The 26008-nt window shown below is 33.3% G+C and overlaps 1 protein-coding gene across 1 annotated transcript in view; it reads left to right on the top strand.

Annotated features, from left to right (window-relative positions):
* Positions 1-6434: 6434 nt before the first annotated feature.
* LOC145680378 (uncharacterized) overlaps positions 6435-26008 on the top strand; it is a 25804-nt gene continuing 6230 nt past the window's right edge. Inside the window, exons 1-4 of the mRNA XM_081750808.1 lie at positions 6435-6918; positions 9237-9479; positions 15583-15730; positions 22057-22138. Coding sequence (XP_081606934.1) covers positions 6646-6918; positions 9237-9479; positions 15583-15730; positions 22057-22138 — 746 coding nt within the window. The 5' untranslated portion in view covers positions 6435-6645. The remainder of the gene's footprint in view (positions 6919-9236; positions 9480-15582; positions 15731-22056; positions 22139-26008) is intronic.

The raw sequence follows: 26008 nt of genomic DNA, 5'->3' as shown, positions 1-26008 counted from the left end.
CCGCCCTCGCAACAGAAACTGCTGGATAATCTCTCCTTCCGAAAGAGATGCAGTTATGAGTGTTCATAACAGATGGCAAGGCATAAAGGAAACCAACTGAAACAGAAGTGGCACCATCTACGGTATGACTTTCAAAGTATCACACTCAACATGGTTTGTTAATTTGGATTAACACTGCGCAATATAGGTATATATATATATATATATATATATATATATATTGTCATTCGACGCTATCTTCTACAAGATCTAACAATTTCTTCTTACCAGGTTCTAATAATAACCAATATATTTCTCCAGTTCACCAGTTAACTATTTTAATTATAACTTTTTTTTCAAGTTGCCACAGCATTTAAAAGTATTTTATAAAAGCTTCTCAGTATCAATAAATGCCCTGACATCATTCCAAGTCACTGACCTTAATTGAGAAGTTACATTATATTCACCTTTTAACATTCTCGAAACAACTAGTTTCGTCAAGTATATTTCTTGTAGTATATCTAAATTTCACACAATATTTATTTTTTGGATCAAAAGATCTAATATATTTCAATCAAAAATAATCTTGTAGGCCATATATGGAGAACTACATACAGTGTAGCCAAACCCAAACTATCACTTAACTCAGTATGATGTGCTTATTCCGTAAAAAAATACGAAAACTCGATTTAGGGGTCTTCAAAAATGTTGTGGCCTCTGATCCAAAAATTAATTATTGGTCAAGATCGCAATCTTTTGATGCATTCTTTGGATCATTCCTAAAATTCTTGTATCAGAAAAGTTTACAATATTCAAATAGAATCACTGTACATACATTCATAAATCTTATATTTATATTATATAACACCTTATTTAAATCAGAACAGTTCCTTGATACAATTTTCTATATATCCACTCTTGTTGTAAATAGCACACTCCTTCTTTCCTCTATTTATGACAGGGGCGGATCCAGAAGAGGAAACTTTCTTATTTTATATATATATAAATAGAATCCATCCCAGAGTTTGGAGCTCTTAAAAGTAGCTCTAAGTAACAGTATTACAACCCCCCCCCCCCGAAGTCCGTCCTGGATCCGCCCCTGAATGAAGTATATATGTAATATGCTTCAAGTAAAGTTATATTGTTTGGAAAGGCTTTAAAAAAATAAAAATATACTTGTATTTTTGACACTGGAAAAATATTATTCAATCTTAAATCTAATAGTAGAACCTTCTCATAATAACATACCATATTAAAGAATGGAGTGAAATGGTTATTAAAAATTTTACAAATTTACTGCAAATGCATTTTGTTAATCGGCACATGTTTTGATCAGTGTAAATCCGAAATAATTTACGAATTTATTTCCGAACTTCTAATGTTTACGATTCCTTTAATATTTTAATATTCCAACGATCCTTTAATAATATTTTAATATTTTAATGATCCTTTAATATTCCAATAAATATACTATTAAAAACAACTTAGAAATAAAAACATGTTTGAATTTCTTTATTGCGGCAGGTTCTATCCATTTGGTATCTTTTGATGTTGTGGAGATATATCCATCAATATCAGTGGATTTGGCTGTGCAGGTAGTGGGACTTGCTTTACTCAAATTAAAAGTAAATGCATATGAAATTCAACTACCCTCTCAACTAATAGCTTTTCGCCTGAGAAGTAATGTTTTTCAATTTGAAGACACCATCTTTCGACAGGACAATGGATTGGCTAAAGTAATACTCTTTCCCCAATACTTTCTAATTTGGTACTGGACCAACATTCTTCCAAAATTTCCTCGTATCGGATATTTTCGGTATGCCGATGACATCTTGATTCTATATAAAAAATCTCAGGACTTAAAGAAATTATTTGACGAGTTTAATCAGATACACCCTAGAATCAAATTCAGATGGAACTTGAAGAAAATGGTGCTCTTAACTTCCTTGACATTACTATCAAAGGACAAGATAATAAGTTCATTACTTCGGTATATCGCAAATCTTCTGCTGGCACAAAGTACACCGTGTATATTAATTTCAAATCATCACATTCATGGCTTCAGAAAATGAATGTTTGAAAAATCTTCTTTAGGAGAGCTCTTCTACTTTCAGACTTCCCTGGTGATCTCTGTCAGGAAATTCAATATTTAATAAATATCAGACAGTAAAATAGTTTCCAAATATCTTTGTTACTGAAGTGGTACAAGCAGGTACAACAGGAGATCCTCGGCATCCATCAACCAACAACAGATGCCGAAACTGACAAATGGATTGGTGTTCCTCTGGTTCCGCATATTTCGGCAAAAATTAAGAAGATACCACAAAAACACATCAAGGTTTCAGAAGTTTCTCCTAATCTATAGAAAAATACATAACAAATTTTAAAGCATTTTTTTATTGATCCTCAACAAAGTAAAGGAGTTTATTGGGTTAAACGTCAATATGACAAGATATATATATTTAAGTCAAGCAAAAAGAAATATTTGTACTTGAATAGCTGAGCACATTCGCACATCGGAATCTCGTAGCTTACAAGTTATCCGGATTGGCAGCGCATCTTAAAGGCAATAACTATAGCATTTCTAAGTCATCTTTGATAGACAAAACAAAAACAACAACTGAACGAAAAATTAAAAGAAGCCTATTACATTCATAAAGAGAAATCTACACTCAATTTAGATAAAGGAGACACAAAAGCGATTTGGAGTTTTCACTACATATTTCTGTCGTCTGGAAGGTAAGAAAAAAAACAGTGAACAACAGTGAACAGTAACAAGTGAGTGAATTATTGCCATGTGTTTATTTTTGACAGAAGAGTTGAGCTTCACATTTTTTATAAAAATCCTTTTAACCATTTTTTACCTATCCACATTTCTCCCCCCATGTTTTAAATCCTCTTCGAATTGTTTGTAAGTTGAAGATGGAAGCAGGGTCTTCCGAAAGCACTACTTAGAGTATTTTCTCTCTTTTGCGATGAGTACTAGTCTTTTGCTTACATTTCTTTGTAGTATATATATATATATATATATATATATATATATATATATATATGTTAACTTTCACGGTAAAAGATTGATTTGTTTCGACCGATTTCAACTCCAAGTGATAAAGGCGATTTTGAAACTTCCAATAAAGATAAGTCGAAGTTCATTTAAATCAAAATAAATTCTACCAAATTGATTACGGAACAGGTAAGTCAACACAAGATAAATGTACGTTGTGTTGAATGGTAGACGATGTTCTTGCTTACGCTTGCTTCAACTGTTCTCTGTGCTGTGGAGAGACTCATGGCAAATACACTCAGCTCTAATAAGATGATCAACACAAATGAGAACTTAGTATTCAGTTAACAGCATCATGCGATATTAATTCATAATACTTCTACAGACACTAATAATTGATTTACACAGATAAGTCAAGAACAGCCAGTTTTACGATCTCTGATAAGCTTTCAGTTCATTAACAGCTATAGCTACCAGTATTATTTCCACCATAACGACTTACTGCTCTCTGACGATGATAAAACCCATAACCACAACTTATCCTCTATTAAACTTATCAAGAACAACCAGAAGATCGTAGAACTTGTCCTCAATGACGAAAAAGTAAAACAAAAATGATAACGCTTAGGAACCCTGGCTCTTGATGAGTAACTTCTCAAAGTTTTTCAAGGTAGAATCAAGGAAATGATGTATTATAAGATGACCAATATATAATCAAGGAAATGATGGCCAATATATAACACCTGCAGACCAGAATCCATACGTTGAGGTTTATTTTCCATTCTCTTCCCTATGAGGCGAGGGTTCACTGAATGTGTGGAAATTATACATTTTCTGAATCTTCCTTCTAGTTTGCGTATCCTGCTTTTTGCGTCAAGGCCAGATAAGGTTGAGCTACGAACATTTAAAAGTAACTATATGAAACCTGCACTTTAAATACACATATAGTGTTTTTCTTCTGGCGGTACGCAACGGTACGGCATAAACTGAACTAAACTAAACTGAAAGCCAGTACAAAAACTCCACCTCCGCACTTTCTTTGCAGAAATCCATTACTCAGTACTCACTTTAATATATCCAATTAATTATTTTATTCATTATTAGAAAGATGATTAAGTGAAAATATTCCCTATACTTTTTTTTAACAAAGTTTATCAATTAATTTAGTAAAGGTTTGTAGACAGTGGTGCTATTTAGCCGGTTCGCTAGAACCAGTTGTTTAAACGTTCCGAGTTCGCAGAATCGTTTGTTATACCCAGATATAACAGTAAAAGTTACCGAGAATAGTAAAATTTAATTTAACTATCTTTGTTTTTATGAATTCTTACAGGTATAGAGTTAAACATATGATCTCTGAGAACAAGGTATAAGCGTTTATTTCTTAATCTCAAATGCTCAGATATCAAGAATGAGAACTGAACCACATGAGTTTAGTGGTGAGGGTTATTTATATTTGAAACGTATACATACCATTATATTGTCAATCCATTACTGGATTATGATCTTCCCAATACTTTTTGACAAACCATCTATCTTGGATAATTTGTTTCCAAGATATTAGCAGTGATCCCTAATTCCGTCACAGCACTTTGTATTAGGATATGTACGTTCCTACTTGTCACTTATGGTATTCAGTATATACAGAAAACCGGTTGTTAAAAAATTAGAATAGCACCACTGTTTGTAAAACATTTTGGTAACATGACTAGTACTCTAAAAAACATTATGTGAACAATATATTGTATATGTCTTGTTATTGAAATTCAATATTTGTGGAAGTCTTCATGCCTTTTGAAAACAAACAATAGCAGCTTACTTTCGTCCGTTCGTAGAAAGAGAAAAAAGGAAGGAACAAAGCACTAAGAAATATTAATTATCATTGCGTTTATTGTATGATAAAATTAAAATGTAAGAATCAGACATTTTTAAAGCATCTTTATATGGGTCGATGCGTAAGTTTGTGCGGTTCTTATATTTTATATGTTATTTTTATTCTGATGTTCTGTTAATTCAAATACAAATGCAACATAGACATAATATCAACCTATTCTACGAGTGTAGCAATACATTGCATACATTTTACTGTTACTCACATTAACTCACGATCACTCAGTGATGTATTCACCTCCACTATCTATGACCTTCTGCCAACGTTTAAGTAGCAATTCAATGCCTCGTCTGTAGAACTGTTTTGGTTTTGATTGAAAGAAATCTGTTAGCAATTGGTCAAGAGAAGCTTTTCTGTGCTGTTCTTTCAGCAATTGCTTTATTCCCGTACACTGCACAAATTGTTCTCGCAGCTTCTGCTGCACTGGATCCTCTTTTAAACTCGAAGAGTAAAATGTGACGGAAATGATCACTTTTCTCAACTTGACATTCCATATTAGTTTGTTTGAAATATATACAATAATACGTTCACAATCAAGAAAACCCTGTGTTTCACAACACACAAACTCCAAACTACGGTAAAACAACGGAATAACGATAAACAATCGCTTCACACCGCATTGTTGCCAACTCAAAAGAAAAGCGCACGAACTTATGCATCGACCCAATATATGTGCGTAAGAATGTGCAGTGATATGCTACTGGACATTATTATTTCGGTATTAAGGGCCTTATCTTCCAGAATAGGTTTGGCAACCAAACGGTTAAACAAAATACTTTCACAGTTAAAAGTAAAGTCTCAATTCAAGTATATTGTCATGGCCAGCAACACTTTTTGTGTTATCATAGCATTTAAGAAAGGGTTAAATCACACATTTTCAAATTATTTAATTGTTTATTTATTTATGTATTCGCTGGCCGCCATTTGTCCATCACTGTTAAGATAAGAAGATTTCATCTTTTAAGAAAATTGTATTGAAAACACAGGTAACAGAATTCCCTCAGGTTTTCCTCTTTGGTGAGGATTCAATTTTCAGTGGAAATGCATGTGATTCGAGCTCCATCTTAAGCATGCATATCTCATAGCATCGATGATGAACAGGGTATTATTTTCTAACATAATCCACAATCCATCAACACAGAAAACAGAGAATTTAGAAAATACGTCGACTGTATCATTCCTTTTGAAAATAGAATACAATTTCCAGGTTAGTATCTTACCAGTATGCCCTTTAGGCTAAAGAAGACTAAGAAGGTGATTAATGAAGGTGAAGTTTTATGGAAGAATTGATAGAATAGGAGGAAACGGGAAAACCCCGAGAAAACCCCCACACACAATGTTGTTTACCTACAATTTCATTTATGCTACTTTTAAAATCTAAAACACTATGTTCTCTAACATTATTTCATCTCGCTTTTACATTTACTAAAAAGAAATAAGAAAGATCTATATTTTACTTATAATTATTCAATAATAATAATTCGACCAATTTCAATTTTCTATATTTAAAAAATCTTTAGTTTCTTGTACAAAAAATAGCGTAACCTAGAAACCACAAAAATAGTGTAATCATAATAGTTTTTGTTTCACATTGGTCCAAATACTTCAGTATATGTTTTGAAGTTACAACTTATGGAACAGTCTACTTTTATGAACTTAATAGTGCTTCGTTACAGTTTACATTAGAACAATTTCGAGACAAGAAAAGAAAGAAAAAACCCACATGTAAAGCACACCTTCAAGAATAACTTTTGGAAGTACTGAGACTAACAATATGACCGATACTTTGTCGACTGATGTTCCAGAATTCACAATTATGACACCGCAAACACTTGTACCAACTGAATCTGACCAGATGAAAAGAAAAGTTGATGAATACATGCCTCCATTGCCCCAAGATTTACAAGCGTTTTTAGCTGATTTTGAAGACTGGAAAACTAAGCGAGAGAACTTCAAGAAAAAATATGACAAAGACGTTGTACTGCCTTACCTCAAGAAGAAAGTCAACAAAACAGAAATGGAGGAAAATGTCTTGCGCCAGTTGCTGGTAAACGTAACATATTTTTATATTTACCGTCGATAGTTCCTTAAGAGCATGACTTACTAAAAATAATACAAAATTTACTATTTTTTCTTTTGCCTGTTTTTCGTAAGTGAAAGAAGATAGTGAAATGCAACTTACCACAATCATAGATAATGTTATTCTACAACAGAAAATATGAACCTGAAGAATTTTCAGTGTTGCCATCCATAGAAATTATAGTGTAACCAGAATAACATGTCCCCCAAAATCTAAGTTAAGGTAGCGACTAGAGGAACGAACTCAACTGCGCTTGATTACGTATTATGTTGTCTTGGAATCCTGTGAACTTTATATTTTTTAAATAATAGTTGTATTTAGTTTGTAATAAGCAAAATAGTTTTAATACACAGTTATTATAATTCAATAATGTTATTTAAAAAGTAGTTCACAGAATACCAAACCAACATGATACGTAATCAAATGCAGTTGAGTTCATTCCTCTAGACGCTGCCTTAACTTAGATTTTGGGGGAGATGTTATTCTGGCAACACTGTAATTTCTATGGATGGTAACACTAAAAATTCTTTAGGTTCATATTTTCTGTTGTAGAATAACATTATCTAAGATTGTGGTAAGTTTCATTTCATTATCTCCTTTCACTTATGAAAAACAAGCAGAAGAAAGGTGGTAAATTTTGTATCATTTTTAGTAAGTCAAGCTCTTAAACTCAAAGAAACAAGTCTCTGGGGATAAATTTTAGAGTTTCACAAAACGTAGTATATTGCTAATTTATCCAAAAACTAATAGAAGTACTCATTATTCACACAAATAAAATAAGATTTAATTACCATAGAAGAGGAAGTTTGGACATTATACAAATACTCTCCCCCTTCTCCTTTTGGAAGAGAAGTTTTCGAAAACGACCCAATTCGAATTTATTTATGTACAGAATTGGACAGTGGGAATTTTATGGATAAATAATCGAAAATATGAATATTATAAAAACTGCTCTCTTCTCCCCCTTGAAGTACAGAATTTCAAAAACGCTTAAACATGTATTCAGTTATTTCTAATGAAAACTTTTATTTAACGAGTTTCATTTTCCTAACTTCAGACATTCGTGAGATACTCTTATTCTTGGCAGCTTCTCCTTAGTGTATGTACAGGGGCGGCGCTATAAGTTTTGCCGCCCTGTGCGGTACTTTGACATGCCTCCCATTTATTATTTTCTTTCTCAAATTTTGCCGCCCCTGTATTCTTTTCTTTTTCAAATTTTGCCACCCGTCAGACTTGCCGCCCTGAGCGATGGCACGGCTCGACCCCCCTCGCGCCGGCCCTGTGTACGTATTTGCAAAAACCCTTTCTTTAGTGACAAATGATGCATTCTGTCTAAATTTCACATTTTTACCGATAGTCGTATGACCTAGGCTGGTGAGTGGATCATTCCTATTCTTTTATATTATAACATAGATTTGAATGAAATATTTGTATGTGAATTTTTTACCCAGAAATTTTGTTCTATTTGTTAGTGACCGATTCTATATTGATTATCTTATTATTTCCAAGTATTCTCTTCAGAATTAGGTTTTAGCCAGGAGAGTACCTTATGATAGTAAAACTGGGATGGAATGACAGATATTCCTCTTTGGCTATTTTCGTTAGAATATAAAATGTATTACAGTTTCCATGAAAATTACTTTTACAGATATACACACACAGAAGTTACCATTGCTAATTCCTAATTTCAACCACTTCCGGTTTGAGTGAAGTATTAACGGAAGATATGGTACCTATACCTGGGACACTGAATCGATTGCAAGAAATTGCATCTCGATATCTGTTACCACTTTTGCTCTATACCTATCAATAGATGAGAGACGACAAAGCGAAGCCGTTCTGTAAGATTTCCGACATGCATAATATAGTTTGTAATTCTAATAATATAATAAGTTACATAGTAATAGAATCATATAGTAATAATATTAATACTAAGGCAAGTTACCATACTAATCACAACATCGGTTGTTAATAGATTTGAATGGCACCACTGATTAGCAAGCATAATGATAAAGTTGTTAGATTCTGCGCAAGTTCCAAGAGAGTTAGGTTTCTAGCTTGATATCATACAATAATACATATTTTATACGAAATTGCATGTCGCTCAAAAATAAGCAGTCAAGTTCAGATATTTTTCTGAAACAGAATGACCATAATTGAAACTATTTCTTTTAAATCTGAAATTTCTAAATGATTTCTAATTTTTTTTTTTTTTTTTTTAGAAAAAAAATTATTTCTTTAGATCTTCAACTTTCTTCTTTATCAACATTTTACATTTATTCTAGCAAAGTGAAAAAGAATATCTACGAAGAGAAACAATGTCAAAGAATTTAGAATTTTCTGATATATTTAATCGAATTCGAGTAACAAATGAGAAAGAAGAAAAGAAAATCCCTATCAATATGCGACAACGTGCTGAAGTTAAGAAGAATCATCATCCAGTGTTGCCACCATATTTGGAAATTCTGAAGAAATATGTTAACAAAAACGTTCTCGGAAGGCAAGGATTCATAGACTGTCAAGTCAAGGTAACAATATAATGAAATGTTTCCTCGTTGATCTAAGTCCTACATTAGAAAAGGGAAGCTTTAGAAAGAAAATAGTGATTTAAGAGCAAGACAATTTTCCACTTTATTTATTTATTTATTTTACTGTAAGTAAATATCAATATAAGTAATCAGAAAAAAACTCTCTTAACTCTAGGTTATTTGATTTCTTATTTTAATGTTGATTCCATTTAGTTATTGTTATTATCAAATATAATGTTAATTTCATGCCTCCGTCCCCCTTTTTTTCTTCGTTTGGAATACTTTCTCTACAAAATCCTAGAACTTCAATCTTCATAGATACAACCTGTTAACTGAAGCTATTAAGATAGATTAACGGTATAAAAAATAAAGTTATGCAGACATGAAATATCTTATCAAAAGCAAATGTTCTATTTGTGTAGAATATATTATCGGTTGGTAATACTATAACTTTGAATATAGCTTTAGCTAGGATTTATAGGAATTTATTGATATGCTTTCGATAATAAAATAAAAAATAGTTCTTAGCTAGACGACTGCTAATGAAAAATCATTATCATTCCAGAACAAGTGAGATTCGTTTCACAGTCTGAAACTACGGTAGACTTCCAAACCTTTGCTATTCAATAGTCAACTTCAAATAGTACAGCTATAACTACTGGTTGCAATATATTAGTAAGATCAAAGATGGAATCTATTCCTCGGACGCCGAATCCATACCAGAAAGCCATTACTTACTATGCCTTACTGTTTTTTGTTCTATGGCGATACAGTTTGAAACCGGAAACAGTTAATTTGAACAACTACCACATTGAATAGATGGTTCAGAGAGGAGACAGAACCTACTCTTAGAAAGTTTAATCAACTGCAAAAACCTGCATCTTAATATTTCTTACCGGTTTTGCTCTGTGGAAATCGATATTAAAATCGGAAGGAATAGTAAATTGCAACCAACTTTCGGTTTTGATAGACTATTCGGGTCGTGATGATATATTCTCTTGAGACACTGAATCGTTTGCAGAAATCGTTTGTACCTATCTAATACCATTTTGTTCTATGGCGATAATGTTGACAATGGAAATGGTTTATTTTAACTACTTCTGGTTTGAATATAGGGTTAGCGAAGGATATAGAACCTATTCCTGGAATGCTGAATCAATTGAAAAAAAAAAAAAAAAAATGTCGATATCTCTCACCTTCTCACCTTTTATTTGTTTAAATTTCAACCACTTCCAGTCTTGGTAGAGCGTTTAGGACAGTCATTGTACGTTGCCTTGAGACTCTGAATCGTTTACCAGTAAATAAATAAATAAATAAATAAATAAATAAATAAATAAATAAATAAATAAATAAATAAAATAAAATAAAATAAACTTCTCACTGTTACCGTTTTCGTTCTATGGCGATAAACGTTGAAACCGAAAATGGGTAATCTGAATCACTTTCCGATTGAATAAATGCTTCAAATAGGAGATAGAACATACTCTTAGAAAGCTGAATCGATTGCAAAAAAGACTGCATCTTATTATCTCTTACCATTTTTCCTTTATGAAAATCAGTATTGAAACCGGGAGTAGTGAATTTCAACCATTTCTAGTTTTAGAAAAGTACTCGGGATAGTTATGAAACGTTGTCTTGATACGTTGAATCGTTTGCGAAAAACCACTTCTGCCTCTCTCTTACCGCTATTGTTTTATGGCGATAAACGTTTAAACTGAAATGACTAATTTGAACCACTACCGCTTTGTATAGTTGTCGGAGTAGACGCTGAATTGACGTGCAAAAAAGAACCACATTTTGATAACTCTTACTGTTTTTGTTGATACTTAACGACAGACGGACGGAAGGACGAACAAAGCCGTTCTAGAAGACTTCCGACACTTATGTATAGCATAGTTTGGAAGTCTGAAAAGGAAGTTTTCTTTCTCTGCGTATTTAACATGTAGATTCTGTTACAAGGTCACCTTTTCTCTTGTGACGAATGTTTTATGAATATTTATTATTTAAGATAATGACTAAATGTTGAAATCATACGAATTTCAAATGTTCTATAAGATAAAAGATTCATTTATTTTATTCTCTAGAACTCACTAATAAGCTCTAACTGTCCTAGTTAAGTCTGTTGAAAGTTACAACATAAGCAACCAAAAATTTATGTTGCATATTCAGGACAATTTTTATTTTATTAATATTTCATAGCTGCAAAAACATTTGTTTTAAAAAAAAATACACTAATCAACCCAAGATGCAAAATATGGATCATTCCATGTCAAATCATCCAACATTTCTTTCTTAACCCCCATCTCATATTTTCATGAAACTATCACTTGTTATAGTACAGGGTCATAACCTGTATAAAGTCTTTCCTCCTTAGACCAAATAGGTTTTGAGTTAGAGGCGATCAAAGTTTGGGATAATAGCACATATACACAGCTTCCGAGATTCTGCCTTGAGACTGCACTCTAAATTGAAAATTTTATAACTCAAGATCTAACATAGCTGCGTGAAAATTTTCTCACAGAAGCATCAAGAGTTGTAGATTTCAGAAAAAAATATTTCTTCAAGATAGCCAACTCCTGTCTTTATTTAAAAAAATAAATAAATAATATACAGTGAAACTTGTCTTTAGCGGAATCGAGCGGGACTTGCAAAAATTTCCGTTAAAGTCAGGTTTCCGCTTAGTGGAGGTAGACCTTTCCTTTTTTCCTTTCTTTTTTTAAATACATGCTTATATTTTCTCAGTATGCCCATTTATATTGCTGTACGTTCATTGTTCGATTACAGTACTTCTTTCTTCTACGAATAAATACACAAAAAATTAAAATGAATACAAAATTTGCTATGCACACGTTTTCTTTTTTTTCTAATAGCCAAGCAGGGTTTTCTGTGTACGTTGCTACTTGGCTGCTTGACTTTCCGCATACACTTTAACCTGAGAAATTATACTAAGTGAATCAGAATATTTTTTTCGTAAGGCAAATTTTTCAGTTCCTTTAAACTTCTGAGAGCATCTTGATATGTATTTATTCTACACTCTTCTTCGAATTCGGTATCGTATTCCTCTTCTTCCTCTGTCTCGTTTTCTTCTTTCCGACATTCCGTATGATTCTTGATTAAGTTGCGGGGGTGGGGGTGAATATGAGTAGTGGTTGGGGAAAGTCAACACTGTCCAGAAATATTTAACAAAAGAACGAACATTTTATCGCATATAGTGTAATGTATATGTCTCACAAAATGTCTAAACATCTTCTAAAGGCTGTAGTCCGGAACTCAGAATTTTCCTTTAAATGTTTGTTTTTCTTTCCGTTATCCGCGTAACACAGTTTCCGCTTAATGAAGGGACTTTTTACACGTTTTGTTCTCCAAAATTCATGGGACCGTGAAATATTTCCGTTTAAGACAGTTTTCCGTTTAATAAAGGGTCCGTTGAAGACAGGTTTTACTGTATTAATATATATATATATATATATATATATATATATATATATATATATATATATATATATAGATAGATAGATAGATAGATAGATAGATAGATATAGATATAGATATATATATATATATATATATATATATATATATATATATATATATATATATATTAACGAGTGCTCTAACTTATATTTTTATGGCACGAAAACACTGCACCACTAAAGAATTATCACTAGAAGTACAAGTGTTTTGGTGGTAATTTTTGTCTTCAGCTAAACGGGAACCTCTGCTCTAAAGTGTTACGAAGGAAAGACAGTGGGATTTTGGGTACATGTTGGTATTATTAATAAATGTTATAACTTTATGAATTGTTAAATACAAATTACAAAATTATAGTATATATGCTTGAGCTGTAGTGTGAGGGTGAAGTATCCCAGAGATTGCGCCCAAGCCAGAACATGAGGGGCCCAAGAACACAAATGCAGCATAACCAGACATTTACTTCTTATGAATAAATAAATAAATGCAAGGAGTCTCTGAATTCATCCATTGAGATGATACTTTGTTTATTAGTAAGGACTTAACGTTTACCAGATATGAGAGCCTACAGATGAAAAATTATATGTGAAACAACATTGGGCATGTGTACATAATTTATGTAAAAAAAATTCAAAAACTTCTCACTTTTTATAACCACTTCCAAAGTTTCTCGTGATATATCACTAATGACCGGTACGACTCACTTCCATCTGAGTGGATTTGTAATTGTCACTTTCAATCACGCGAACAATCACCCATCTTATGTGCTTTAAATAAATTTAAAAAAGCAAGGATGTAATACCCATCAATGTGATTGGTTGTCCCCACACGTTGAACATGTTTCTGGGGACATATACAAATAGTAACACATAGCATGACTATTCTCAGTGCAAATAACGCAAGTATAATTGTCTGTAGAGTGAATCTGATACAATAAAGAAGTAAAAATAAAAATACCAACACAATTAAAAGACAGCTTTCTCAAAACAAACTGAAATTAAATGTCAAAAAGACAGAATGTATGAATTTCAACTTCACTTAAGTTGCCAGAAATAACTATAAATGTTTGTTCATCTGAACTCAAAGTTTAAAAAATGGATATTTGTATTGATAAAGTCACATAGGAAGAACACTAAATTTACAAATTTACAGTAAATTTGTAAATTTAATTTGAAGAATAGTGAATTTACAATATAAATTGCCTCATACGCTACCTAATTTCCGTATTAAATAAGAATGCTATTCGTTCTATTATATCGTATATCATTCTATTATCGCATGTCTCATTTCTTTACTAAAATGGTATAAGGTGATGTGAGACGTTAACTAAATTAACAAAAATATTTCTGGTCCAAGAGAATAATTAGTTATATAACTGTAAAGTTCCTAGGCAAACTTCTTGTTGAAAGCTGTTTCAAACATTAAATCCTTTGACGATCCTTCGAATTTATTTTCAAGTAGTACTGTGAACTGCCAAAGAAACATGAACATTTACTAAACAATGATATAATACTTATTTTACGAGACAAAATGAAAATTTTCATATAGTGAGACATCAAACAACTATATTCACTATGATCAAACCATATTGATATAATATTATTTAACAACATATAAAGAATATTACGTCTGACCGAAATTTTGAAGAGTTGTATTGTGGAAAATTCTTTATATTTTATTGAAGACTTTTTGTCAGCGCACTTTGAAGAAGAAAGAAAAAAAACAGTGACCTAGTTAATGTACCCTTCCTAAAAGCACATATTTTCGTAATATATTTTGGAATCCTAACAATTACAATTGTAAATAATAAACAATGCAAATGCTATGTATTAACACTGCATTGCACATGTATTACTACTGTATTATCTACTTCGTATTTTATGTGGTATGTACTTCGTATTGTTATAATTACTAACAAATTCTGTATCTGTCAATGCATGATATTTTGTACGCTGTTCTGTATGACACTTTGTATGTATCTTTTGACGTTAAAAGAGTCTAAATAACGCTGCTAATCCTGGATCTGAAAAATAACGAGAACTGTATCTAAGATGGAACAACTTGTGATACTACGGTATAAGGTAAACCCAGATTTATTATTATTATTATTATTATTATTATTATTATTATTATTATTATTATTATTATTATTATTTAATCATGTGATGTCTGATGTCAACAGTAACACTGGCCTGTCTCCCAGATCGCCAATCTCACAGCTATTGATTTCTTTCCTTGCCGCCCTGATATTCTATACAAGAAATTATTATCAGCTGCTCTGGAAGCATACACATAACAATTAGTGATCTCTTCCTGGAAGCTTTGGAAAAGGTTATATAGAAAGCGTAGTTTTTCGAAATCGTTTCTGTCGTGGCAAATTACGTCCACATACCAATTCACACATAATCACCCGTCTGTAAGTTCCTTATATTCTGCTATAGTACGAACATATAAGGTGCTTTACTAATAGACAAAAACTAATGGATTCAAAACTTCCGTGACACCTTCTATGTTGAATATCTTATCTGTCTAATGTCTTCTAGCACTTTAAGTTCATGTGCGCATCAATGTAACGAAGAAAACCGTTCAAAGAACTTTTTTTATGATATTTTTTATGTATCTTTTAAACAAGGAAACAGATAAGCATCTAGGATTTCCTTTAACCTGGCAAGAGGCGGTAGAAGTTGTCTCTGATTTACGGAAACTGCTTCAAAGAGAAGTGACTTTTGAAGATTTTTGGATTGAGCTGGGTAGACTACAGAAGGAAAAACAAGCAATTGGTATGTACTTAAATATTCAACTAGAAATTCGACTTTTACATTTAGATTTACAAATATTTGAATTGTATGTATAAGCGGTTTCGAACGTTTTGATATTTGCAAAATGGCGAAGGAAAAAGTAGGAAACTTTCTCTGAACGGAAGATAAAAATCAAGCTTCCTCCTTCCTCCCCTCCGTGCTTTATTTTATTATTATTTACTTGCTCTGCATGCACATTGGTATGAATTTTAAAATATACTGCTTGTAAATACACTCAATATTAGATTTATAGGCTCGACAAAAAGAATTTTGATTATTATTATTATCGTTATCATTACCATATATTATTGTCGACTGTCACAACGAAGCTGATTTTCCTTTCTACTTAAAGAATGTTTTTAACTTTGCCGAAATCAACGTTTTTATTTTTATTTATTTATTTATATATATATATATTTTTTAATTTTTCAATCAGCTCCTGCATTTATTATTATAGCTCAATACATTACACACAGAGGAGTCTAAACGATGAAAGTTAGTAAAAAAATCAAATGAATCTTACTTTATGGTCTTTTCAACAACAATATGTAACATTTCAAGTCAATACACTTCGAGCAATAACTAATGTCCCTCTTGATAACTCCAAGATATTTAAAAATAAAAGTAATTTATATTATGATTAATTTAACGGAACACAACAGAATTTTATTACAAATTTACGCTCACTTAAAAACTTGTACATTATAGATTCGGCGAAACACTCATACTGTATGTTGGACGATACACTATATAAGTTGCTGCTATTAATAGGTCAACAACGTACTGATCCCTCAGAAGAAACTTTGCAAAAGCTTACAGAAAGTATAGTTTTCCGTAATAGTTTCTCAGTTAAGAAATGACGCGCTTGTCTAACGGTTCCAGTGAGATCACCCGTCAAGCAACGTCTCTTAAGATATGATGCGCTTGTCTAAGTTTCAGTGAGATCCTCAAAATCAACAAGCGTCTCTTAAGAAGTGACACACGCTGATCTCTACCGATTCCAGTGAGATCACCAAAGTCAACCAGCGTGAGTTTTGGTCGTCACTTTTTTTTTCATAACTATTAGGGGAAAAAAATGAAATGAAGCCGGCGAGGCTAATGGAGACGATGATGATGAGAAATGAATGAAAATGGTGGAATAAAGAAAGGGATAAGTAAACGGATGAACACCAAGAAAAAACCCACGCACACGGTGTTTGTCTACAACAAAGTTCACTTGGAGTGAGCTGGGATCGAACCAAGAACCCATGCACCAGAGAAGGAAAAAGATGGTGTAGGCAGTACGGCGTGAGAACAATTGGTGAGCTAATTGAATTACAAAAAGTAGCACATTCCGGTCAAGGAAACCAGCAAACACGATGGCAATTAGGGTAAACCCATCAATCCTTCACACCAAAGTTAACTTTTAAGATTCTACTAATTCCTGATTGGACAAACTTGTAATCTTTACTAACTTTTGGTATTGAAGATGGCACTGATTTTTATTGAGTGAAATAAATTGACTCGTAATACTACATGCCGTTGTTTATAAAGTAGTATGTATGTCACTGTTTAAAGACACGCAATAAATACAATCTGCTACTTAACAGTATAGTTATATACATATACAGCGTCATGCCTAAACGTTACGGAATGGAACGAATGAAGCGATGAAAAGTCACGATACCGATTTACTTGTAACAGGCGACTCTTCTGGCCCTTGGTCACCTCAAGTTACAATCATTAAGATTTAGGCTCTAAATATAGATAAGAACTTTTAAGAGTATAAAATACTCATCACTGTAGGAACACATAGATAAGTATTTTTGTTGTAGAATAAAATTCTTCTTTACTTTGACGATTAGTGTCATTTATGCTTAGGTATATTTCGCCCACATACTTGCAGTGTCCATCGTCCACAGTAAGTATGAGGACGAAATATAGGTAAATAGAAATTCTACATGCTGAGCGTTAAAGGGAAAAGAAAAAAAAGTAAAAGAATATCCAACATCAAGGCATGTTCCGATCGATATGTATCATTGATCATAAAATTACATATGTCAGTATAAAAGCCCATGCGCAGTTTCCGAGAAAATCTTTTTTTTTTTTTTTCTTTTTTTTAACTATACATTATTCTTATACAAAAATTAAATCATGTGTTAACCCTCGGAACGCCAAGATGAGACAATTTTTGATCCATGTACATTTCTCGTAACAAATTATTTTGTTTTCCAGAATAGGCGCCACTTACATCGACTGGCCTACCAGACGTATAGTATGTACGTTGTGCTATCTAAAATATTGAAAGTTGTATAGTTGTTGCGTCTAATCTAAGAAAACAACCTCATTCTTTTACGAAGAATCTACAAAAGGTCAAAAATTACCTATCTTTTGAGTTCCGAGGGTTAAGGTGAAACTGATACTAGAATATACCCTCTTCATTGTGACATTAACAACACAGTACATACAATGTCGGGATGCCTCAGTTGTAGAGCGTTCATCTAAGGTATATGAAGTCCTTTGTTCTATCCCAGCTCACGCCAAGTGAGCCTTGTGGTGGACCAACACCGTGTGCGTGGGTTTTCTCGGGATTCTCCCATTTCATCTCACTTTCTTCATTCCACCATTTCATTCATTTCTCATCATCACCGTCTCCTTTAGTCTAGCCAGCATAATCGTGGGACATAAAACTTAAAGAACTCATTTCATTTCACTGTAGCAAAACTACACACTGTACGGTTAATGAGATTAAGCCCAAAATTATCATTAACTCTTAAGTTCTAATGTTTGTTTAAATAAAATGTTATCCAAAGATAGAGACATACATTAGTCGATAAATCATATCGAGCTGAAGATGAAATACCTGAGAATAATTCTTATGCGTAATTTCGAGAAAAACTCGTTTCTGTGACGCTAAAAAGTGTGTTATGTTTCTTAAAGGTATTGTATTATAAAAATATACACTATTAGCTTGCAGATTATATCTATTATTAGTTTGATTTCTCGTAAGTGATTTACACATACTACTTGTAACATGAAATATGAAGATAAATAATAATGTCATTTTTCATTTTCGTAAGTACGTAAATATGCATACTTTATATTTTAACGAACTTAATATAAAGAACCAGGATCGGAATTGATTATGTTATCCTGTCATCGTGAAAAGATATGAAAAATTTATCCTAAGCAGACTACAAGATAAGAGACTTGAATAAAATTGCGTAGTACAAGGAAAGAGTAAAAAAAGAAAAGAAAAAAGAAGAAAAAAGAAAAATGCGGTGCAATAAATTACGCGAGTTTATTTTAAGTGGATAGAGAGGTCTAAATTGATCTTCCGACATTTGTCAAGAATGATGTGTTTTCTTACCCATATATTACTGTCCATTAAATGACGGTTCAAGCGATATTAAATACTATTTCATAATGGATAGGCATATGATAAGTTACTCCTGAATGAAAACGAAATACAATCTTTTACAGTAAAATTTTATTTTATTTTGTTCTTTTAAGTTCCAAATCATTACATATTTCACCTTGTATGTTCTTAGATATTGTATGATTGAATAGTAATAAAATATATTTACTTTATTACGAGAAGAATTTATTATTATTATTATTATTATTTTAATTCTGGAATGAAAGAAATGCGCCACTAACAAGGAAACTTACGGAAGTGTCACTCATCGATTTGAATGAAATTTTGCATACTTGTAGAATATCGAAAAATAATCGACACTTTTTTTTTCAATGGTGAAGATTTAAGGGTAGAAAACGCCCTTTGAACGTTAGGGGTGGTTTCCAAGCATAGACAGAAAACAATCATTTAATATAGAAGAAAGCATACTTCCAGGGGCGTTTTAGGACAGATGATTCAGAATCTGACGTCAAAATTACAAAATTAAAAATGGTGGATCCAATATAGTGATTACAATTACAAAATGTCTTCTGGTTTAAAATTCTCTGCACTTAGCCAAGAACAACTATAGTTGGCAGGGGCTACTACGAGAAGGTTGCAGTCCGATTTGAAATCCCTCTATTGATTTGAAACTTTTTTTTTTTTAAACGGAATGCTTGATTAAAGTGAGTCTCTGCACCTTTCCCTATTCGGAGTGCTTAGTATAGTGAGTCCCCTCGCCTCTCACTATGTCAGAACTTCACATATCCTCAATTGTTATAATTATGAATTTATTGAGAAAACGCTTTACAGTAATATTTCGTTAAAAAAAAATATTGGCAGAGCGATGTATAAACATTGTTTACACCAAGCTCACCTTATTACAGCAATAACTGACAAATCGCAAAATGCAACACAATCTTCTTCCAAATAACTGTTTTTGTATTACGCATATCTAATAAGATTTGCAAATCTGGGAGAAGAAAACTGCTTATGAATCAGTGATTTGGATCTAAATTATATTATTACGGAGATGTAAATTTATGTTATAGTTGTAGACAGCAATATCAGTAAAATGTCTGAAGAAGTTTTTCCACGGCCTAAAGAGAAACACTTCGAAAGGCTGAATTCTACCAATTGTTAGTGCTGAATGGTTTCTATTTTGAGGTGCTCTTTTGTTCGTAAAATAGGTTGAAAAGTTGATTAATTGTGACCATTCCACGAATCTAGTAACAAAATAAAAATAAAATGACATGAAAATATTTGAGTTTTACATCCCACGATTATAGGCTAAATGAGATGGTGATGATGAGACATGCATGAAATGATAGAATGAAGAAAGTGGGAGGAAACGGGAGAACCCCGAGGAAACCCACGCACACAGTGTCCACCACAAGGCTCGAGCAGGGATCGAACCAAGGACCCCATGCACCAGAAGTGAACACTCTACCACTGAATTATCGTGGCCTCCAATAACAAAATGGACTTTGCATTAGACGCTGGGAGAAAGACCCCTTGAAACCATAATCTCACAAGACCTGATGTTAATTTTCCCGAATTTGATGCTTTCACAAGGACATTTTCAGATTAAAACAGGGTTTTTTGGACTATAGGACCAAATGTTACATTCTTTGACTACAAAATAATTAACAACGATGGTAACAGAACACCATTTTCAGAAATTAAGGCTGTATGGTGTAGCTGTGAGTCATAGATTTATTGACTGTGCCGCACTTTCTACTGTTTTGTGTCTCTGTAAACGCTATAGTAAGAGATTCAGAGATTCACTTTAATCAAGCATCCCATTAAAATGAGTACAGAAAAGGGTTTCAAATTTTGTGTAGTAATTGTAGAAGACATTTTGTAATTGTAATTGTGTTGGATCCACCATTTTGAATTTTGTAATTTTGACGTCAGATTCTGAATCAGCTGTCCTAAAACCCCCTCTGGCAATACGTTTTCTTCTAAATTATGGTTGTTTTTGGTCTATACTTAGAGACCAACCCTAACGTTCAAAGGGTGGTTCCCACCCTTAAATCTTCACCATTACCAAAACAAAAAATACGTGTCGATTATTCTTCAGTGTTCTACAATTGTGCAAAGTTTCATTGAAATCGGTGAGTGACACTTCCGTAAATCTCCTTGTAAGTTTTTTTTTTTTTTTTTTTTTTTTTTTTTTTTTTTTTTTTTTTTTTTTTTTTTAACGATTTCATCAACATTCCTATTGCTGGTTTCGGAAATTCTATGTTCATTTATTTATGTAATGTATATTTCTAGTTAATCCGGCAGTTATTAGTTTCTTAGGTTTTGATCATGGATAGATTGCATGTTGGGAGGAAACCAACTCGAGTGTAAATCATTCCAACTACAGCCTTCATAACAAGAGTTGCTTAACTGCGAACTTGCGTGCATTTCAAATCTACATCGACATACTATTGCATTCAATAGCAATAATCAAGCAGTTTAAAAATATCCTGATCAAAGAAGGATTAAGCACAAAGTACCACCTGCAAAGGGAGAGGGGAATCGATGAAAAAATCTTTTATAAAATTTTTGTTCAATCGTGATTTTTTTTTTTTTTCTTTCAAACTCGAAACTTCCAAAAGCAATAAAAATCAAGTTTCTAGATTAACTTAAATAAAATTATAATTTTAAAAAACTGTACATTTAGCAACTTTTGACTTCTTACTTGACTATTTTCATAAAAACAGAGATGACAACAGTGCTGACTGACGTTGAAAGGGGGGGGGGGGTCACAAAAAATTATCTGGGGATTTATCAAATCTATAGGCGGTCCTGCTACCAAGTACCCATATTCCCCAGTATCAACAGTAAAACTCGATGTAACTTCAGTCTTTTAGGTTTAAGAAACAGAGAGCAAAATGATTTGAAATGTTTATTTGATAAAAATGACATTTTTCTTTTGGAACAGACATTGGAGATTCTCTGGATTCGAGTTCTACCTCCAGTTGCAACTCTTACTATTCATGGTCAACCAGCTCTGATGCAGGAAGGTAAGAATTTTATATTATTTAGTATCATTATTATATCAATTTTACAATCATAAAAATTCTCTGATCAACTCTTCCTATGTACTTACGCAAAATATCAATAATATATTTTATTTTGGACGTAGCTGAGAATAAATTAGACTTTTTCAAATCACAAATAGATCTTAATTTTTGATAATAGTATGCCACACCAAAATATGATTCTTACATGACTAGAGCACTTGAATACTACAGAGACGCTAATTACAAATATACCTTCCAGAGTAAAAAGGAATTATTATTATTATTATTATTATTATTATTATTATTATTATTATTATTATTATTATCTTGATTAGACCAAATGGTAATTTGAGATTCTGAATAACAATATCAGCCGGCAACTTTACTCACTGAGTTTGTAATAAATTCACTTATACGATATAAAATCTCCACATATCTCCTTTATCAACAGAAGCCAGCAAACTGATATCTTTACGAGAAAAAGAAGCATACTAAAATGTAGGATAGACACCTCTTATTAAACACGTTACCTACATTGCTCCGCGCCTGGCTAGATACCAACAAAATGTTCCAAGATCCTTACGAGCGTGACATTTCGATTTGATTTTCAGTTTAGCGTCCCTTGCAGCAGCAAGGTTGAGATGTGGACCTACAGCTTAGCAGCACGGAATCCGAACTACATGAGCACCCAGCGTGACGATTCGAAACGTAGTAAATAAACCATATGAGTTCCCCAAGAATCAAAGATAAAAACACTTCCCACTTGGCTACGAGGGAGTCGTAACAGTAAAATATTTACGGAAAATAAACCCGAAGTATAAAGTTCGGAGCACTTTTCAATCATTGCGATTATATTTAAGCAGTAAGAGAGGCAATGCAAAGGGCAGACATAACAAATATTCGAAGCAGGCGCTTATTCGAAAATCCAAACATTCAAAAGTTTAATGTAAACAAATACACGTGATGTAACTCAGGTATTCTAAAAACTTGATTGGATAATATGTTGTAAAGAGCCACCAGCTCACTCGAATACAGCTTCTTGTGAGATCAGTGAGGTCAAGCAGTGTCAGAGTGAAGACGGTGACAGTTCGCAAACTCTAGTGTGCTGGTAACGCAGCGTCTATCTAGTATCGTGAGTACAATTGGACAGCTACCTGATACAAAGAAGCATCGAACTATTGCCTAGATAGCCAGTAATAACGGCGAGAGATAGCCGATGTACTAACTAGTGGTGGGCACAAAAACATTTTTTTCGAAAAATCGAAACAGGTTTTTGAAAACTTTCAAAAACCGGTTTTCACCGGATCCGGTTTTCTTCAAAACCTGTTCCGTTTTTTTAATTGGTTCTATTTCTGACCAGAATAGTGTTTCGTTGTTCTCCGGAAACCGATTCCGTTTCTACAGAAATAGTACCATGTGTTTTCCAAAAGTTCTCACCGAAACCGTTCCCGGTGAAAAAAATCGAAACTGGTTTCCGCGAAAACTAGACCGGTTTTGGAAAAAAACGACACCGGTTTCGGTTTTAAAAAAAGTTTTTGAAAACCGAAATGTCGTTTTTCGGATTTCGGTTTTTCTAGAAACGTTTCCGGGTTTTATAAAAACCGGTTTTGACCATCCCTAGTACTAACCCAGGACCGTATTTACGCATGGGTCATTGAACTTGGGCTCACAAAGGCAAATTAGAAAAAAAAAAAAAAAAAAAAAAAAAAAAAAAAAAGAGAGAGAGAGAGAGACCGAAATATGGTAAGTGGGTAAAAGACTTAATTTCAAAACGATGAATCCAGTTTAGCTCGAAATATACGCGAGTTAGAGCGCAAAACCGCACTCAATTTAGTTTTCAGCTATTTTCATGTCAAATGCTAATCGTTACTTGTGAAGTTGCTGTTTCCCGACTTCTAGAGAGGCACTAATAGGCATGTGCTTACAATGATTTATGTGACGTACGATTTTAGAGACTAATAGATCGAAGCGGCATGAAATTCTCTTCTATTCACGATGGACATACTTTGAAACAATACGAGGGTAGGTTGATAAGTTCTCAGCCTACCCAGGTCCAAACAAAGCTAGATATAAAAGTTATATGCGCTTATGAGGCTTATAATTTGTGAAGCTACTGTACAAAATTTGGTTTGACTAAACCAATTTTAATTTTTTTCAGGCCCAAAGTGAGGATGTCAGCCCACGCCCCAGAAATTAGTAGATTTGAACACCGTGCATTTATCAAGTATCTCTTCGAAGGAGACTCTCGCCGAAGGAGATCCACAACGATCTTGTCACGACATTGGGGGCCAAGGCACCATCGTATGCCACTGTGAAGAATTGGGCAGTGAACTTCAAACGTGGGCAGTTTGGTCTGAATGATGATCCAAGGTATGGCAGACCAATTTCAGGGACCCCTCCCGAGATGATTGACGCCATTCAGTGGATGATTCTCGGTAATCGCCGAATCCCGCTCAAACAGATAGAGGACACTTTGGGTATTAGTCGTGAACGGGTGTGGAAATTTATCCATGAAGACTTGGGTATGAGGAAGGTCGCGGCAAAATGGATTCCGAAACTTTTGAACGCAGATCAGAAGCGTGAACGGGTGGAGGCAAGTGAGGTAGTTCCGTCCCAAATTGAAGCGGATAAGGTTATTTTTTTTTTTTTTTTTTTTTTGCTACGTCTGGTAACAGTAGACGAAACCTGGTTATATAACAGCAATTGGCAGAACAGTGCCACAGCCGTTCTCCACGTCCGAAGAAGACTAGGACACAGCGCTCCTCTGTTAAGGTCCTTGCTACGTTCTTCTGGGTTGTGAAGGAAGTTTATTGCTAGAATATCTGAAATTGGCTGAAACCAGCAATGCAACTTATTATACATCTCTTCTGGACGAAATGAAAGCAGCACTAAAGGAGAAGAGACGTAGAAAGCTGTCAAAAGGGATAATCTTCCTCCAGGACAATGCGCCCTTACACAAGGCGTCTGACATTGCAAAAATTGGAGGACCTACGTTTTCAAATACAGGAACATTCACCTTATTCGCCTGAGTTGGCTCCATCAGACTTTTCTTTCCTAAATTGAAAATGTTTTTAAAGTGAATGAATTTCAATGGTACCGATGACGTCATTTCTCAAACAGGAGCCTGGTTTGCAGACCATTCATCCGACTTCCATTTGTCTGGTCTCCAAGCACTGCAGCAGCGATGTGAAAAGTGCATTGCACTACAAGGGGAATATGTTGAATAAAAACCCAAGCTTCGCTAAATATCTACTTGTTTTCTTGGTGAGGCTGAGAACTTATCAATCCACCCTCGTAATGTGAGGAAAAACAGTACTGATGCCTCGTTATTGTATTCATTTAAATTAAAATGAATTCATCTTCCGGGGTGGAAAATACGAAATACGTAGGTTTCTCTCTCTCTCCCTCAGGTCAGAGATATATTAATAAGAAGGAACGTATACACAAGGAAACTTCCAGAAGTGTGCCCAGAACTACTCAAAATATTACTTACCATCCCAATTCTTGACACTTCAAAATTCAAATTATTGCGCTTAAAACAAAGACGATTTATTAATGATGCATTCTTATTCGAAATACATTAAACGATAAAATCCATTTTTATTTTCGAACAAAGATACATTTTAGTCTCTCATTCAAAAAACACGAGACTACAATAGTCCCTAGTTGTTGCAATAAAGCTATATTTATAACCTGGTGTACGTTTTCCTTACTAGGATTTGTAATCTTGGATCACCAATTAACGTAGTTTATTAATAATTTGTGGAAATGAAATTTTGGAGCGGAGAATATCTATATCATCCCTCCTCGCTTTATTTGATACTGACGTATCGCGTTTGATTCTCGGTGCAAGATCACCGAACGCACTAT

Source organism: Thermobia domestica, chromosome 3 (assembly GCF_964235325.1).
Source record: "Thermobia domestica chromosome 3, izTheDome1.hap1.1, whole genome shotgun sequence".
NCBI lineage: Eukaryota > Metazoa > Arthropoda > Insecta > Zygentoma > Lepismatidae > Thermobia > Thermobia domestica.
The sequence above is the reverse complement of the archived record's forward strand: the minus strand, read 5'-3'. Positions and strand labels throughout refer to the sequence as shown.